General features: G+C 47.3%; 1 protein-coding gene across 3 annotated transcripts in view; it reads right to left on the reverse strand.

Moving 5' to 3' along the window:
* The window catches only part of SYTL1 (synaptotagmin like 1), a 33,555-nt gene that overhangs the window by 6,385 nt on the left and 8,660 nt on the right, over positions 1–18,510 (reverse strand). For 2 of the 3 annotated variants that reach the window (XM_081920689.1, XM_081920690.1), the window contains 10 exons: positions 14,519–14,909; positions 12,126–12,274; positions 10,516–10,615; positions 8,474–8,522; positions 5,668–5,731; positions 4,930–5,021; positions 4,036–4,164; positions 1,888–2,054; positions 1,327–1,429; positions 614–775 (listed from right to left, as the gene is read on the reverse strand). In XM_081920689.1, the coding sequence (XP_081776815.1) occupies positions 614–775; positions 1,327–1,429; positions 1,888–2,054; positions 4,036–4,164; positions 4,930–5,021; positions 5,668–5,731; positions 8,474–8,522; positions 10,516–10,615; positions 12,126–12,274; positions 14,519–14,646 (1,143 nt within the window). In that variant the 5' untranslated portion in view covers positions 14,647–14,909. The remainder of the gene's footprint in view (positions 1–613; positions 776–1,326; positions 1,430–1,887; positions 2,055–4,035; positions 4,165–4,929; positions 5,022–5,667; positions 5,732–8,473; positions 8,523–10,515; positions 10,616–12,125; positions 12,275–14,518; positions 14,910–18,510) is intronic. The other variant, XM_081920691.1, reaches the window with a different exon arrangement.

Genomic DNA, 18,510 nt, shown 5'->3' on the forward strand with positions numbered 1-18,510 from the left:
GTCTGGGAGTTAGCTGCCAATGAAGAAGAAGAAGAATTTGAAGCCAGAAGTTGATTGAGACCTGAAAGTTGGAGGAGATGGGAGGAAAGGTTGTTCAGAGGAGTTTCCCCCCTGACCTAGGAAAGACAAGCCCCATTTTCTGTTCAGCTTGCTAGTGGTAAAATGTGACCAGTTTCTTTTCTCCCTGAACTCTGTCTGCTTTCTTCCAGTCACTCTGCTAGCAAAAGAGCTGTCCAAATGGGCACAGTCATAGCTCAGTGGCACAGCAACTGCTCCGAACACAGAAGGTTCCAGGCCCAACCTTCTGAGAGAGGGCTCAGAGAGGGCTGGAAGAGGACCCTGGCCTGAAACACTGGAGAGCTGTTGCCAGTCACTGCTGAGCTGAATAGAGCCATGGTTGGACTCAGTATAAAGCAGCACCCTAGTAAGCTAAAAATGAGGGAGCGGGCAATAGGGAAAATGTGTGAGCAGCCATCAGTGAAATAGGGTGAGGGAACTGTTGCCAGGGCCATTGGTTGCTGTAGTTTTGCTTGTTTGTCTTACAACAGAATCGTTTACTTGTTTATTGGTCTTGTTTATATCATTTTGCAATTTCTGTATGGAGGAAACTTACCCTAGGCTGGAGGTTGTACCACTGAGGACTCGTGTTGCTCCAGTCCCAGGAATTCAACGCAATCTCCACTTCTCCCATGAAGAGGTTTCGGCTCAAGGCATCGTGATGCCAGACAGAGAGGTTCAGGATCCGGCCTTGCAGGTCAGCTTTCTCAATCTTGTACTGCAAAGCCAGGAATGTTGCAGGAGGGCAGGAAGAGGAGAGAAGCAAGAAAAGGGAGAACGAAACAAAACAATGGGAACGAGCCTAATCAACCCTCCTGCAAGTTAAGTTCGTAAGATATAGTCCTGCCGCCTGGGGCAACCAAGCCCTCTTTTGCCTGGGGGTAGTCTGGGTATTTAAAGAGTGGTATCCTAGTCCCTGTCTAGCACTCCCTTCTCTAGGCTACACATGCCCAGCTCCTTCAACCCATCCTCACAGGACTCTTTTCCCATACCCCACTGACTGTCTTCCTTGCAGTCCACTGAACCCTTTCCAGGCCCATGCAGAGCTTGTCTGGGGTCCAGGGCAGAAGTCCCCCGTCGGCTGGGAAAAACAGGGCATTCTTGGCATGACAATGTAAGTCCAGCAGGCCCCTGGCAAGGCCCCCCTGCCAGCTTAGCCCTCCAAGACCCAGGGCAAGTGTACCTGGCTGCCCCTCTCTCTGCACAGGCCTGAATTCATCCACATCCTCCTTAAAGTGTTCTCACACCACTAGGAGCTACAACCCTCACCTTAAGGGTCTCGTTGAAGATGGGATCTAGGCTCCTCTTCTTGACAGCAGTTTTTCTCTTACTGTGGTTGGATTTGTCAGGAAGGAGGTAGGACTTGACGTACCTGGGAGGAAGAAGGAAGAGCAGCAGCAGTGTTAATGCTACTTTGGTGTGCTAGCTAGGCTAATTTCTACATGCAATCACACATGCTCCATCCAGACAAGCAAGAGGTGTCATCAGACATTCCAGCCAGGCAAAAACTCTTGGGGTGCAAAGCAGGGCCAGGGAGAGGTGTGGTCTGGGGAGAGGGCCAAACAGAAAGGGCTTGAGGGCCCCATTTGTCCGCTGGGTTTGGTGTTCCCTGCACCTGCTCTAAAAACCCACCTGCAATAGTTGTGCTGCTTGGATAGATCAGGGGAGTTGCACGGAAGCTGACAAGTGCAGCTAAGAGCAAGCAGAGGTTGGATGGTGGTCTGTCATGGATGTTTCAGCTGTGATTCCTACATTTTAGGGGGTTGGACTAGATGACCCTTGGGGTCCCTTCCAACTCTACAATTCTAAGCCCCCCAACCCCAAACCTACGGATCTGATCGCTGCTTCTTGGCTTCAGCCAAGTCTCGGCACTGGATGACTTGAATATGCAGCGCCTTCTTCCTGGAGTCATACTGCAGGGAGAACTGGATGCAGCCGCGGACGTCCACATTTCCAATGTCGTTGTCACTGAACACACTCATCATGCTGCCACTCATCTGCAACAAAGCAGGCGGGATCAGAGTCAAAAGAGGCAGGATCCAAACAGAGAGCATGGATGAGGGACAGGAGATCCGGGATGAACCCAGAGCTCTCCATAATGAGCCTTCACAGGCGAAGATGAAAGAGAACATGTAAAAGTGCTCATTATTCCCAAGTGTACCCTGTGCAAAGGAATCCTGCTCATGGTTGCAATAAATTACTTTGCCACTCGCTAAGAAACAAAAGGGGGGAAATCCTTGGTGTGAGCAGAGGGGAAATGCAAATCTGAGTTCTGAAACTAGAAATCAATTCATCTAAGCCTGATGGGCCTTTGGAGCCAATTCATTTTCTGTAGCCTTAATGGCAATTTCAAGGGTTTCCACAGGGATTTCTGAAATAAAACTTTTTCTATTCACCAATCGGATGCCTACCCCAGGGCAGGTGACAACCTCCCTTTAAAAAGGCGCATAGCTCAGTCAGCAGAGCATGAGACTCTTAATCTCTGGGTCGTGGGTTTGAGCCCCATGCTGGGCAAAAGATTCCTGAATCGCAGGGGGTTTGATTAGATGACACTTATGGTCCCTTCCAACTCTATAGTTCTATGATTCTATGGTTTTCTTTGTATAGTTTTGTCTCCTTCTACCATCACTGCCCTACCTTTTTTTTTTTTAATCTGTGCTTTTACTTCCAAAAGAGAGGGTCCTCCTGGACAGAAGTACCTCTTGGCTTTTCTCTGTTTCTGTATTTTTCCAATCTTAAATTCAGTGCGCCCCATTTCCACATCAGTCTGCATTTTTTTTAAAGTCCATGTGAAAAATGCCTAGCATACATGTTCGTCCAAGAAATTTCCCCTAATATAATGTATTTGTGTGTGTCATTTTCATTTATGCACTTTTGCGCACACTTCCCAATCGTGTGAACTGTGGGGTTGGTGGGGAGGAAAACGAATGGGGGGACGTTTGTCTGGAACTGGCTGGGAATGATGACGGGTGGTGGGAGGCTCCAGCTGAGAAACCCCCTAGGGAAGCCATGGAGGAAAAAGGCTCAGACCCAGGGGACTGGTGGTGGGACACAGAAGACAGATCAGAGGAGAGAGGAAGCTGGGAGGTGGAAGGCACAGGAGGCTTGAGTGAAGAAGAAGAACGAGAGGCAGGGAGCCCTCCAAGGACAGGGTGCAGAGGGACACAATTTGAGTTCAGGATCTGAAGGAGAAGACAAGGAGGGGCAACAGTTTCACAGCTGCCCAGTCCCTCTGCATTGAGTTCCCCTTGTTCCTTGACTCCAAGGTCACACAGAACTTTACACATAGCTGAACAGAAAGCAAGAAAAGCCCAGGGTGGGGTGGGGGGAGCTCCTACCCTCCAGAATTTGTGTCTGCTTGGAAGACATCTGGAAAAGGTTTAGAGCAGGGTTTGGCAAGGCATAGGGCCAGATCACTCCCACGGAGATCCTCTGCGCATGTCCGTGGCGCCGGAAATTGCTTCTGCGCATGCCCAGACGCCAAAAATCATGCCTGTGCAGAAGCAATTTCTGGTGTCTGGGCATGCGCAGAAGCTGTTTCCAGAGTCGCGGAAGAAAGTCCCCGCGCCGCATTGCACCGGTTTAGCGCAGTGCACAGGGACACGCCGAGCAGGCGGCTCGTTTCGGGGGCAGTTCATGGGTCGGTTAAGTGACCCTCATGGGCCGCTTCCAGCCCATGGGCCTTAGGTTGCCGACCTCTGGTTTAGAAGGAGGAGGAGGTGTCAAGAGCCAGTCTTGGCAATGTCTTCACTGAGGGTAGCTGTGCCTGAGTGATATCTGTGGTATACTAATTTCCTGAATAAAACAGCTGACTTTACTTTGAGTCTCCCTTCTGACCTGTTGATGAACCTGCTCTCCTGATAGCCCCCTGACAGATTGCAAAGTGAAAGTCGATATATTTTCTCTTCCATTCCCCATGCTAAAAAGCTGCCCCCGTCACTGAGCCACGGCTCCTCCCACCCCTCCCCAGTCACATACTGTGGATGAGCTTAGACTGGAAAACGAGGAACTGGTGCTCATCAGTTTATTCCGGGAACCCACTGCATTGTTCTTTGGAGGTGATGTATCCAAAGTGCTTTCCTGGCCATTTTCAAGACTCTCGTTGCTCTAAGGATGTAAAAGACAAGGTAGGTAACAGATCAGTTGGGAGAGCATGAGACTCTTCACCTCAAGGACATGCCTTTGAGCCCCACATTGCAGGGGGTTGGACTAGATGACCCTTGGAGTCCCTCCCAACTCTATGCTTCTAGAAAAACAATTAGGAAAACGGGAGCTTATCCTCACAGCCTTCCTACAATGTAGCACCTTTTAATAACGCCAATTTCTAGACTTTTGAGCTGCAGGACACCACTGAGTAAGAGAGCTACTCAAATACCAATGATGCAGGCAGAGCTGAACTTTCTGTGCCACAGGAGTGATTTTTTAAAAAACAACAATAACAACCCTCAACTCTTTCAGTGAAGGGCAAATGATGGACAGGTAGTACCCAATTTTCCAGATCGGGAATTGGGGCAGAGAAAACTCTATAATTCTATGATGACATAAACATAAACAAAACAGCCACTCAATTTCTCCATGACAGAACATAAATCTTAACCCAGTCTCAAGTCCCATGCACTAGGACACACAATAGTTTTTACTTGGCTTGTGTTTACTCAGGCCTCTATTTAGAGTACACAGTGCTCACATCAAGGGTGGGCAGCCAGTGGCTCCCTAGATAGTGCTGGGCTACAACTCCCATCATTCCTGGCCACCGGCTTTGCAGGATGAGGCTGAAGGTAGCTGTAGTCTAACAGCACCTGGAGGGCTGTGGGTTGCCCACCCCTGGTCCAGAGGGAAGATGTTATTCACTTGCCTAGCAACACCTCATACCTGCATGGTGACCATGATGGCTGGCACGCTGCTGTTCTGCTGCTCCTCTTCTCCAGTCTCTGAGCTGAGGCTACTAAACGAGTCGCTTCTCTCTGCATTAAAGGATAGGGACATTAGGGGAGGGAGGGAAACTCAGTTCTGTGCAAGACTCAAGTAGAACAATTACATAGCAGGGCATCGTGCTTCCAAGCCTCCGAAGAGCTTCAGAAACACGTCTTCTTGCTATCTGGTAGGCAACTCCCATAATACTAATGAAGGACTGAGGCTAAGAGGCTGTGGCGTTATCAAGCCACTTCACCATGAATAGTCTGTAGTGAAATTCGAACCAGGGTCTTCCTGATGGATGGCTCAGCCAGCCATGATGCTGTACAAGACAATAAATTGCTTGGGAACCTCAGCTTCCCTGTGCCGCATGTCACACACACCTTTCAGCTGCCGCCAAGGGAGCCAGAACTGAATTAAAGTGTGCTGCAACCTGCCCTGGAACTATGGAAATCACTGTCTCAATAATAGTCCAGTTTGCTTAACCTCTGCTTTTTCTCACGTATGCACACACTAAGTGTCTCACGCATGCACACACACTGGGTGGCATTCAACTATGTGTTGCTCAGGGTAGACCCACCATAATTAATGAACATGGCAAAGTTAGACCCATGAATTTCAATGGTTCTACTCTTGAGTAAAATGTAACTGAATACCACCCTGTGTGTGATGCTGTTGTTGATGCTGTTATTTTACCTGGCTTGTTTTCAGGCATCTGCTCTGGGGACTGGATCACATCTTGCAGAGTCAAGTCAGCCATCTAAAAAGAGAGAGAAGCCGCAAGCTGGGTTCAATGACTACAAATAGTCTGATAATAGGAAATGTATTTGGATTCTTATCTGCATATGCAAACAGCATCAATTACTACCACCCAGATCTGTGACCCTCATGCCAAAGGAGCACAGATAATGAAAGCACCTCAGACCTCCCAGGCAACCAATCTGTAGGTGAAAAACATAAAAAACAAAAACCTGCTGCCTTCTGCATTCAGAGTAATGCAAACAAAGACCAGCCTCCTTCTCCCTTTAGGTTTTAGGAAGCCTGGTTCTCAAAATGAGGAACTGGGTTGTTGTTGTTGTTTTTAAAGCATGTTCATTTCCAAGTTTCATTCAGGGAGCCAAATCTGTGCCTTGACATTTTCAGGAGCACCGACAGCTGGTGTCATTCTGTTGCCTGCTCCCCACTGACCTATTGGCAGGGTCAGGATGAGCTGGCATCATCAGACATCTACCAGGGCCCAGCCCCCGCAGGGGAGCCCTTTGCCAATCCCTGGAAATCCTCTCATAGCCTGAACAGAGCACGGAGATGGAAGAATGCCACCCCCCCACCCACCCCGCATGTGCTTGTGCTCTTCCTTTGGGCGGCTGCGTGGGTGGGACACACAGAGAGAGGGCAAGAAAAGAGGCAGTGATGACGGCAGCCAAGAGGAAGCGAGCCGACTCAGAGAAGGAGCACAGGCATTTTTGCCCAAGCGTCCCTCCCCATGCTGCTGCCCACCTACAAACCAAACAAACCCTGGAGACCTCATTGCACATCAGATTTAAGAGCCTGGTTACAACACACCATATATTTAAAGCACACAGCTCCTTGGGGGGCTCGTTTAATTTCACTGCACACAGATGGTGTAGTGACAATAAAGGTTTATATTATTATTATTATTATTATCATTATTATTAACCCTTGGTTTTTTGTTGAGGAGGCTGAAAGCTGTTAGGAGACCCCTATCCCCCTCTCAGAGCTACAATTCCCAGAGGCAATCCCTCTTCCCAGGAGACTCTGAGTATTGTAGCCCAGTGAGGGGAATAGGGTTGTCTCCTAAAACTCTCAGCACCCTTAACAAACGGCAACTCCCTGGATGCTTTGGGGGAAGCTATTACTGTTAATGGGTAATAAGAGCGCTTTAAATATGTGGCCAAGGTATGGGCAAAGATTCAGCTGCCTTCTGGACATAGAAGGGAAAATTTGGGCAGGGGGTACCACCGTGTCTTATTCCTCAGCCTGACAAATGTGCAGGGCATCTTCAAAAGCCTTCTGCAAGCTATCAGGTCATACATTTCCCTCTCATCCTGCTCCCTGCAGCCTGAAAGGCAAGGAGGGGCAGAAAGAGAGAGTGAAGCAGTGGCAAAAGGAGGGAAAACAGATCCCACCCCTTTTTTGGCTCTGGCTCTGGCCACAGATAATTATTTACACACACACACACAAACACACACACACAAACACACACACACACACACACACATGACAGATAAGATAGATTTACTATTTGGAAAGCTCAAGTTGGCCTTTATCTCAAGCAGAAACCGCTGAGCTTGTGTCTAACCAAAAGCAGAGACCGCAGTTCAGTGGCAGCGACACACTTACATGCAGGAAGCCCTGGGTTTGGCACTCGTCATCTCTTGCTAAAATGCTACGACAAAAGGCCAGGGACCACAACAGAACTTGGGAGACCGGCTACCAGTCAGAGTAGACCATGCTGTGCCAAACAGACCATCCGTCTGACTCAGGCGGCACACACACGTTCAAAAGCATGTTTTATTTTCCCCCGCAAACTACAATCTGTTAAGAGTGCTGGGAACTGCAGGACTGTGAAGAGTAAACTACAATTTCCAGTACAGTGGTACCTCTGGTTACATACTTAATTTGTTCCGGTGGCCCGTTCTTAACCTGAAACTGTTCTTAACCTGAGGTACCACTTTAGCTAACGGGTTCTCACGCTGCCACCGCACCGCCGCCGCATGATTTCTGTTCTCATCCTGAAGCAAAGTTCTTAACCCGAGGTACTACTTCTGGGTTAGCGGAGTCTGTAACCCGAGGTGTTTGTAACCCGAGGTACTGCTGTATTCCTGCTGAGGCAGCGGGCAGAAAATGTGTTTCAAATAGGCTTTAAAGGTCTGGCTATCAATAGTTGCTAGACAAGCTAGTTATCTCCTGCCTCCAGACATCATGTCAGTCGATGGGGAACACAGGTGGGAGAGGACTATTGGCCACTGTGGAAAAGTAGACAGGTCTTTGGTGCGACCCAGTATGACTCTCCTTATGTTCAAAATGTGCTAGGTGCTGCTCCAGGACTTTTGTTTTGAAACACAACACAAGCCCCAATATCAAAACCCACTTGGAATATTAGATGCCCTTCCATAAATGGGAGACAAAGAGAAGGCTTGTTGCCTTGTGGGCAGAAGGTCCCAGGTTCATTCTCCAGCATCTGCAGGTAGGGCTGGAAAAGACTCGTGGGGTCATATCCAACTAAACTGAAATCAGAGTAGACCCATTGGGATTAGTGGACCTAAATTAATCTTGCCCATTAATTTCAATTGATCTACTCTGAGCAGTACTAACCTTTTGGTCTGAAAACCTGGGCAGCTGCTGCCAATCAGTGCAGGCAGTACTGAACTAGATGGGCCAGTGGTGTAATGCAGCTTTCTACTGTATATTCCTATCCCCCCCCCGTCAAATAGGTTTTGTTATCACAGTGAAGCTTACCCCACCAGCCAAGTGAACTCACCTGAGTCTCTTTCGACATGGATGGCTGAGGATCTGTCACACTTGGGAGCCTATGAAGAAATGGAGAGATTTTCCCTCTTTAGGTGAAAGCTCTCTGGTTCATAAAATTATTTTCTTTTTTCTCCAAGGAGCAAGTTCTGCATCCACCTCATACGTTTGAAGCACACACCCGAAAAATCCTAGGATCTGTAGTTTGTTAACATTGCTGGAAACTGTAGCTCTTTGAGGGGTAAAGTACAGTTCCCAATATTCTTAACCACAAATAAAAATACATTCAAATATAAACACATTTACACATAAAAGAGGATGCTGATAATTCACTTGGAAGTCATGTAGATCTTTGGTGAGCCTCTAAGACCCAACGCCAATCTCAGCTAATGCTCACTGACTTTCTGATGAACTTAGACCACAGCCTTATCACAAACACATTCCGCTAGTGCAGAAAGGAGATAAAGACATGTACTCAGTCTTTGGTTTGCGAAACTCCATATTTCTTTGCAGGAATCTGCCCCCTGCTTACATACAGGCAAACTGCTGCCCTCTCCTCTTGCCCAGCAACTTGGCTAAGCAATGCAATTCTAAACATGCCTACTCAGAAGCTATTGAGGCTTATTCGCAGGTATTGAGGCTCAGGATTGGTTTAGGATTGCAGCCTCATCTTTGTAGCTACAAGATTCTATTAAGCCAGTGGTTCCCAAATTCCCCCATCTGCCCCCATGGACAACTTGAAAATTATTTAGGGTCTTAATGATTCTTCTGCCTGTTGTAGATGTGCTGTGCTAGATGCCGCATGATTTCCGACTGCATTTTTATTGCTTCCTTTATTCCTTACATACTGCATGTTATTGTGTTACAGTTCAAATTCCACAGAATGCATACTGTAAAACATAAAACACAATTTAAGAACTAAAAGAAGCAACATGAATAGATTTAAAAATCAAGATGAACCTTTGATGAGATGCAGGTGCCAAATCCTGTCTTCAATCTCAAATCCACAGACATGCCATGGACCACCTGAATGAAGCTCACAGAGCACTGGTGGTCCACACACCACAGTTTTGGAACTCTTGTGTTAAATCATGGAGATGTTGGCCCGTCCAGATAATGTGCCCCCTCTGACATCATCCCCAGCCAGCAGGGCCAAAAATCAGGAGTGATGGGAACTGTAATCCACCAACATCTGGAGGGCCAGATGTTCCCCAGTCCTGTGCTAAAACACTGCCTCCTTTAAAAAATATTTATCTTCTTTATCCATCTTGGTTATTTAGGGTTAAATGGTACGCTATGCTAACTGCTTGGCTATCAGACACATCAGGATCTTTTAAAAGGGTAACCCTAGGTGCAAAAGCCCCTCCAATTTTCATCAGGACCACAACCAATAGGGAGGGATGGTATAACCAGTGCTATTTTTTTTCTAGAAAAAGAGGTGACAAAAATTACCATGAACACCTCCCTTGTTCTCTTAGAATGGCTATGCCGCCCAGCTGAGAGGGGCCAGAACTGAGTTCCAGTGAATTCCATAAAGTATAACCCTTCTTCCCCAGCTGCGATCTTGACTAAAAATCACCCCTAAGCTGCAATCCACCTTAAACAAAGCTGCTTTCATTATTTAATACCAAGGATTTGATTTTCCCCCCCTCTAAGCCCCAGACATGACTGGTAGCCCGGCAGTTTCCCCAGCCACTCTGGGCGGCTTCCAAGACGATATTAAAATACAGTAATGCCTCAAACATTAAAAGCTTCCCTAGACAGGGCTGTCTTCAGATATCGTCTACAAGTCTGGTAGGTGTTGTTCTCTTTGAAATCTGGTGGGAGGGTGTTCCACAGGGCAGGTGCCACTACCAAGAAGGGGTAGCTTCTTGCAGTGAGGGAACCACCAGAAGGCCCTTGGCGCTGGACCTCAGTGTCCGGGTATAATGATGGGGGTGGAGACGCTCCTTTTAGACATTGGACCCTCTCTCCTGGAGAAGCCAACATTCCCTAATGAAAAGGCAAGGTCCCCCCCCCCCCCGTCCACACACCCAAACTGCCCATGCTTCTCACCCATCCACTGCATCCGCCGCGTTCTCCTCCTCCGCTGGGGGTTCACTTATCACCTCCAGGTCTCCTAAGCTGGCTCGTTGCTTTGGGTCCTGTTCACCTGCTTTGTGACAAGTAAAAGCTGCGTCTCTCCGTATGTCGCTTGTTGGAAGCCATATGGGGAGGGGGGAAGTGCTCCTGTGCTCAGGTCCTGCTTGCAGGCTTCCCACAGGCATCTGGGTGGCCATTGGGAGTTAGAGGATTCTGGACCAGATGGGCTATTGGCCTGATCCAGCACACGCTTCTCATGTTCTTGTGATGAGGAAGAGTCTTTCCCCTGAGGGCTGCATTCCCTTCGGGGGGGGCACATGCAACTGGTGGGCAGGGCCAGGGGCAAAAACAGGCAGGACAATAAATATACATTTTACCCTTGTATGGCAGGTTAGTTTCAACACACACCCATCTCTATCCTCCATCCAAGCAAGCAAGAGGAGACAGATGTTTGTGTGTGTATGTTTGTGTGTGTGCATCTACATACAGACACACACATATACAAGGTGTGACTGGAAAGTTCAGTGAATGGTCACAGAAACCGGACAGTGAGAAATATTTGAACATACATACCTTACAGGCCTTCAAAGTAGCCCCCCTCTGATACAATGCACCATTGACAATGTTCGTAGAACTGTTGGAAACTTCTGGAGAAATTCTCTTTTCATACTGCTTTCAGTTCCCTCCTCACAGCAGCTTGGATGTGTGAAATGTTGGAAAATCTGTGCCCTTTCAGTGCAGATTTCAGTTTTGGGGAAAGAAAGAAATCTGGTGGGGCCAGATCGGGAGAATATGGAGGGTGGGACAACTCAGTGACCTCAGTAACGATTTCACGTGGAATATGCAATTCTTTCACCATCATTCAGACGGACAAACGCTGATCCCGCATCAATAACTCATGAACTCTGTCGACATTTTTCGCCATTCTGCTTGTTGAGGGTCTGCCAGACTGAAGGTCATTTTCGATGGTTTGCCGCCCTTCACGGAAACGCTTAAACCACTCATACACTGTCTTTCGAGTTACAGTTTCATCTCAGTACACAATTGTGAGCATTTCCTGGGTTTCTGATGCCAATTGTATGTTCAAATATTTCTCACTGTACGATTTCTGCGGCCATTCACTGAACTTTCCAGTCACGCCTTGTACATATCTTTGTGTGTGTATTCTAAACTGTCTTTAATATTGTGTTTTAATGTTGTAACATGCCCTAGGACCTTAGGGTGAAGGGTGGGTAATACATATATTATTATGATTATTAATTGTTCAAGGGCACATTCTAGCCAGGCAAAAACTCTCAAGGAGATTGCAATGCAGAGCAAGTGAGAGGAGTGACTCGGGAAGATGGTATGTGACTGGAGAAACGTCTGAGGGCCAGATTGAGAGGTCCAGAGGGCCACATTCAGCCCACAGGTCTGCACACCTGTTCTACAACACCTGAAGGACCACAGACTCTCCCATCCCACTTGTGGACTTAAATACATCCACATCCCTTTTGCCCCTGGTTTAGAAGTGTGAGGAGAGAGATCAGCGCTTTAGCACTGCAGGGATGGCAGCCAGGAAGAAGGTCTTCTCTCTCCCTTACCTTTGGGCTTCTTCTTGCGACGGATGGAAGCCCGGACAATGTCTGCACCAAAATGATTGTGCCGGTGCCGCTTTGAACGGACATCGCAGAACCAGTCCCCTGACAGGATCTTCAACCAGCTGGGATCCGAGACGGACTCACGCAGTTTGCTTGAGGGAAGAAAGACAAGCGAGCAGGTGAGGATTGCTTCTCTAGAGCAGAATCTCAGGCTGCAATCTCCTAGGCACATTTACCAGGGAGTAACCCTCACTGAACTCAATGGGAATTACTTCTGAATTCACATATGTAATATTGTGCCGACCGTCTAAGAATAAGTAACCCTATCCTATATCCCAGAGATGCAGAACCTGTGTCCCACCCCCAGGTGCTGATAGACTCCATTTCCCGTCAGCCTCAGCCAGCACTGCTAATAGCCAGGAATGATGAGCGCTGTAGTTCAAATATATAGAGGGTCAAAGCTCCCCATGCCCTGCCATCTGGGCCATGGAATGCTGACTGACTTTTGGGGGCAGGAAGTGAAAAATTGTGGAGTGGGGTGACAGAATGGTAGCACCCTGGAAGAAGGCATGGCAGGCTGGCTAGAATTCTGAACTGAAGCATTTCATGCTGCAACATTTTGTTGCAGGCTTCCACTCATATGAAATAATAAAAATAAAATTTACGACATGCCCTTTACCAGCTGTTCCCAGGGCAGTTTACAACAATTTTAAATTCAGCATTAAAAACAACTAAAGCCAATTGCAGTCGCAGGAACAGGGTGAGGCCTGAAAACATACATCGCAGGTGTCTGAGGCCAGGGTGAAAAGGCACATCTTCAGCAATTGCCAAAAACTGCACAACAGCTGCAACTCGCCATCACTGGGCACCACATTTCAGAACCATTTCAGCTCAGAACCATTTCTGAAAACCATTTCCACTCTGGCAGCTGAGCTAGGAAATCCTTCCAAAGGTGCCTCATAAATTCCATCCCAAATGCCCACAAAGAGAGAATCCAGGGACTGAAAAATTTCATCCTCCACCTGCCCCCAACAATTCCTTCCTATATAGACAGAATCAAAGGAGGTATAACCAAACCAGACCATTGGGCTCTATAGTTCAGTACTGTTTGCACTGGCTGGCAGCAGATCTCTGGGGTTTCAGGCAAGGGTTCCCTCCCAGCCCTACTTGGAGAAGCTGGGGGTTGAACCTGGGACGTTGTACATGTAAAACAAATGCTCTGCCACTGAGCCGGGGCCCCTCCCAGAATTTTTACTGACTCAGGTGAATTATAGCTATGATTTGCTCCATTCCAGCTAAAGAAAGTGTGCTCCTTTGTTAACAGAACTCAGGTTAGGACTGGGGGGGGGGGGAGGGGAGAGCGGCAGAATACAAAATAAACCAGCCTAGCCAGTTTGTTTTGTATTGCTTTTCAGCCAGTTGCCATAATGAGAGAAAGAGAGGGAGAGGTTCTCAGCCTGTTATTTTCTCCTCAGCTGTATATCTTTCACTTTTTAGCAGAGCCCACTAAGTCTAGTTTTGTCCCCAGCCTCCTCCCTGCTGAGTTCTTCAAGGGTATCATTGAGACTGTCAGTGCCACAAACCTGGAAATGAAAGCAAGGCAGGTGGAGGCTTGCTGAGGGAAGACTGGGGTTAGTGTCTGGGGTCTCAGGAAGAGCCACAGAGCCCTGTCCTTGTCCTGTTTCTTGGTTAGCCTAACAAACGCCATTTTGCTTCTGTGAAAAACTGCCTGCTTTAGAATTTAGGAGGGTGAGCCACAAATATGTGAAGACCAGATAACGTTGCTGGGCGATTTTCAGGAAAACCTCCCTCTGCTAGGCCACTCTCCCCTTCAAGGTCTCCAGGCAGGGTGTCCTGTTTCGATCAGTGCAAAGAAACTCGAAAGGGGGAAAGGCAGCGGGGGTGCCTATAAAAAGTATGAACAAAGGCTATTTGCGGCGGCTTCACCATCACGCTGGTGAGTGTGGCTCGCCTGCTCTGTTTTACTCAGCTGAATAAATTAGTGATTATGGGAATCTCCTCTGCCTATGGCATTTACAGTGGAACCTCGGGTTAAGTACTTAATTCATTCCAGAGGTCCGTTCTTAACCTGAAGCACCACTTTAGCTAATGGGGCCTCCCGCTGCTGCTGCGCCGCCGGAGCCCGATTTCTGTTCTCATCCTGAAGCAAAGTTCTTAACCTGAGGTACTATTTCTGGGTTAGCAGAGTCTGTAACCTGAAGCGTATGTAACCTGAAGCGTATGTAACCCGAAGTACTACTGTGTTTCCTTTTCAGTGACCAAGACAGCTTGGTGGGGCAGTGCCCTAATGGACCAGACTCCATCAGCTGATCCTGGTATAAGGAAGCCTCTGTGTCCATACATGTTGGAGCTACCACCACCAAGCTGCTTCTCACCTGATGCGTCCTTCCTCCGACATCCGCAGCTGCGAGTCTCTCCGCAGCACTTCCGCAATGGCGTTCTGCTCCTCCTCAGTCAGAAAGCTGAGGTCCAGCAAGGAGTCCATGCCAATGTCTTGATCCATGGGGGGCGGGGGGGAGGGAAGTACTCCGTGTGAGAGTCGCAAGCCAACTTCACCAGGGTCTAAACGCTGCTCTTCTGAAAGGCCCTTCTGGTTTGGCTTGTCAGTACATCATCCTGCGACATGGAAACGGGAGGTCCAGCCAACAGGCCAGTATTATTATCCCACTCTTTGCCATAGGCTCTCAAGAAGCCTTCTAGGTGATGCTCCATGGGAGACTACACTCCGTCCTGATCGACCATTTTGAGAGACAAGGCCACAACCAGCTGAAAGAGAAAGGCAGGAAAGACACAATTTTAATGCCAGAAGCTCATTCTCAAGCGGAACACATTGATGTTAATTTAAAAATCAGTTGAACTGCCATGAATTGTTCCAAAGAACCTTGGGCACTGTAGTCGGCTGGGCCTCTGAGACAGCTATCTGAGATCCCTAGCCCTCCCCCCACAAAACTACAGTTCCCAGAGTTCCCTGAGGGAAGAGGGAATGACGAACAAGACCGTTCTACATCTGTGCTGTACAGATGTACCTAAACTAAAGGGTTTGTTTCCTATTACCAAGTACTGCTTTTGTGGAGAATGTCTCCCCAGGTGATTTCTGAGAAGAAATCTGTTGACACGGATTCCTTGTCCTTATTTTTAAACACCCCCTTGTCCAACGCCCTCCTATCATTACGGTCATGGGTCAAGGATGGTAGCAACTGCAGCCCAAAGCATCTCTTCAAGAAACTGCTTCAGGAGTTCAGCTGTACACTGGCGGGAAATGCTTCTACAGCCACAGGATGGGAAGCATCTAAGTAACAATGCTTCTGGATTATAGTTTTTCATAGGAAGGCCAAACTGTGGACATGGAACAATTAGATACAGCAGGGGTTCTACAACAAGTTATCCAACCCCATCTGTGTTTACGGAGAAAGAGACACAGCTAGAGTAGAAACAAGGCACACTTGCAGTGCATCTGTGCTGTATCCTGAAGATGGAAGAGAAACGCAGTGGAAGAAAAATGCAGATGGAGTGCCCTAAAGCAGGACACTTTGCAACAGCTTCTGTGCAACTCAAGGGGTGCAATTCAAGCAGACTGAACTAAGGCCTTGCCTGTGCTTTACATTTAAAGCTGTAACATACCACTCTAAATAGTCGTTCTATGGATTTGCATTTTGTTGTAATTTTATGATGTTTTAGGATTAAAAAAAAAAATCTCATACACTATTTTGAATTCCTCCCCTAAATGTTAAGTAATCTATTCAATTCAGTTATCAAACCTAGCTAGTTTGCACTTTCCAGTACAATTTGCAGGGAAACACTTTGTAATTCGCACTTCTCCAAATTTTGTACTCCGGTAATGTGTACAAAATACATATACTAAAGTAAACTGCGCATACAAATACCTATTAGTGAAAATGAACAATAAGAATGCACTATACTAGGGGAAATAAATCTGCCTTGGGCACCAAAATACCTTGGACAGGATCTATAGATATGTATTCCAGATGTGTACCCCTCTTAGCCTATACCAATCCAAAGGTAAAAGGTGCATTTTAGAGGCTGAGAAGCTAAAGATCAAGAAAAATGCAAAAACCAAAAGAAAATGCTACAACAATGCGGATGTGGGTTTCACATTCCTGTTGCCTTGGGTTCTTGCTTTCTCAGCGTGCTATTGTGCAGGATGCCTCAACCTGCCACTTTCTTGGTCCACTTCCTGTATCTGATGAAACAGCCCCTAAGCGACAAAAGTTCATGTCTCAATAATCTGGAAGAGGCATTTTTACTCAAGTCATGTTAACATCGCCTCTTCACTTGCCCTGACCACCACTTCTGAACTGAATGTTATCCAGTACTGAAATCCCATGTTCAATACAGATATCAAGCATTCAGCAATTACTTCAAAAATATTCGAATATTCAAAAAAAGAAAGAGAAAGGAAGAAGTACGCTGGTGACGATTCAGCACTCAAACATGTAGATGAGACGATAATCCTGCCATCCAGAACAATTACAGGGAGGTTGTGCCTTTTCAGTGGGATGCAAACATTTGTACAACAAACACCTTCTGCTACCCCCAACCCGCAAAACAGGGAGCAAAGCAGGAAACCCAGTTTGACAGATCACAGGATGTGATGTGGTTTGTGCCTTTATCTATAGCAGATAATGTGAACACCCAGATTAGTTTAAAACACTAAAAGAAGAGCGCTGCTGGATCAGGCCAAACACCCATTTAGTCCAACATCCCTACATTAGCTGATGGACATGGGAAGCCCACAAGTAGATTATATGAGGCAATGGCTGCCCAGTATCTGCCATTCAGAGTCATGTTGCTTTTGATCCTGGGTGTTGTAGGTACTTACTTACACAGCCACAACTTTGCATGGCTGGGTGGGAAATAAATAAACAAATGGAGAGCGGAGGAAACCCATTCTCGGTTTATTTATTCCCACCACATCTGTGCAAAAGCTGTGATGGCTCTGGCAGCATCTCAGAGCCCTTGAACCACCTTCCCAAAGCCAAAAATCCGCACTAAAATGCTGGTTAATTTTCAGGAGGGATTAAATATATATGTATATTATTATGCAAATTTCTGCAGCATGTGGATAACTTAATTTAAGACTGGAAAGCGGAGAAACAAAATTGAGACCATCCCGAGGGCTGTGTGAAAAAAGGCTTCTCTCTGCCTGTCCTGAATCTCCCACCATTCAGCTTTATTGGGTGACCCTCAGCTCAGATGTTATGAAAGTAGGATTACTTTTAGGGTCACATTCAATTTCTTTCCATATTTGGGGTGTTATAAGTGATTCCTAAGCCTAGAGTAGGTCTGGATGCCCAACTTTATACCCCAAGATCTGCATTCTTTCCTGAGCAACCTTTTGGGAGGCACATGTGGCCAGAGGCAAAAGTGGGTGGGGCAACTAATGCAACTTTTACCTTTGTACAATGGGCTAGCCGCCCCCCTCTTTCCAGACAAGCAAGAGGGCCAGGGAGAGGTGCGGCTTGGAGAAAGTTCCAGGGGCCAGATGGAGAGTTTCTGGAGGGCCACATTCAGCTCCTGGGTCTGTGGTTCCCCAGGAAAGCTGGGCAAGCTTTGCCAGACTGCTACCACTTCAGTCCCTCGCAGACACATGCACTCCCTTCATTTTCAGCCTAGCCCTTGCCCAAGTCCAGGATGGAACTCTGGGGAATTCCTACTTGCAAACACACACACCTGCATGCTGGAGAGATTTCAATGGGCTTTTCCTTTTCCTTTTTTTACAGCCACCTGAAGTTTACTCTGTGCAAGGAATCACACCCTGCACAAACACAGCCTCTCCCTCCACACACACACACACACAGACACACACACACAGACACTGGCTCAGCTCACAGCTTCCAGTCTGCTGCTCCCTTCCCACAACATTTCTCCAGTTCAGGTTCAAGCCCAAGACACGGTTAAACATTGCTTGTTATTTAAAGAGCGTTCAGGCACCAAACAAAAAGGTTTGTCCATGTTCCAACTTTTGCCTCACTGCTTAGCAATTATGCAGGTGATCACAAAGACATTGCGGCAGGTGTTTCCTATTAAGGGCCATGTAGCGGGGGGGGGGGGCTCTGTTAATTACTAAACCTGCCCATTTCAAAATCACTTTGGTCAAGAATGCCAAGATACAGAGATTCTGATCATTTGTAGCATAGGCCCAGTCCTATAATCTGTAGTGTAGAAGTGGGAAGGTTGTGGTGATCTGGGATTTTTTTTTCAGAGCAAGGGGTAATGGACAGCCCCCGACCCCTTGCCAGGAGCGGGGAATTTGGTGCAGAAAAAATGTCTTGGGTCAGGACAGTACTCATTGTTTGCAATGGGTGGCAAGAGATTTCAGGGGTGTGCAATATTGCTTACTGAATCA

Source organism: Podarcis melisellensis (genome assembly GCF_964234715.1).
Source record: "Podarcis melisellensis genome assembly, chromosome: 8".
Lineage (NCBI taxonomy): Eukaryota > Metazoa > Chordata > Lepidosauria > Squamata > Lacertidae > Podarcis > Podarcis melisellensis.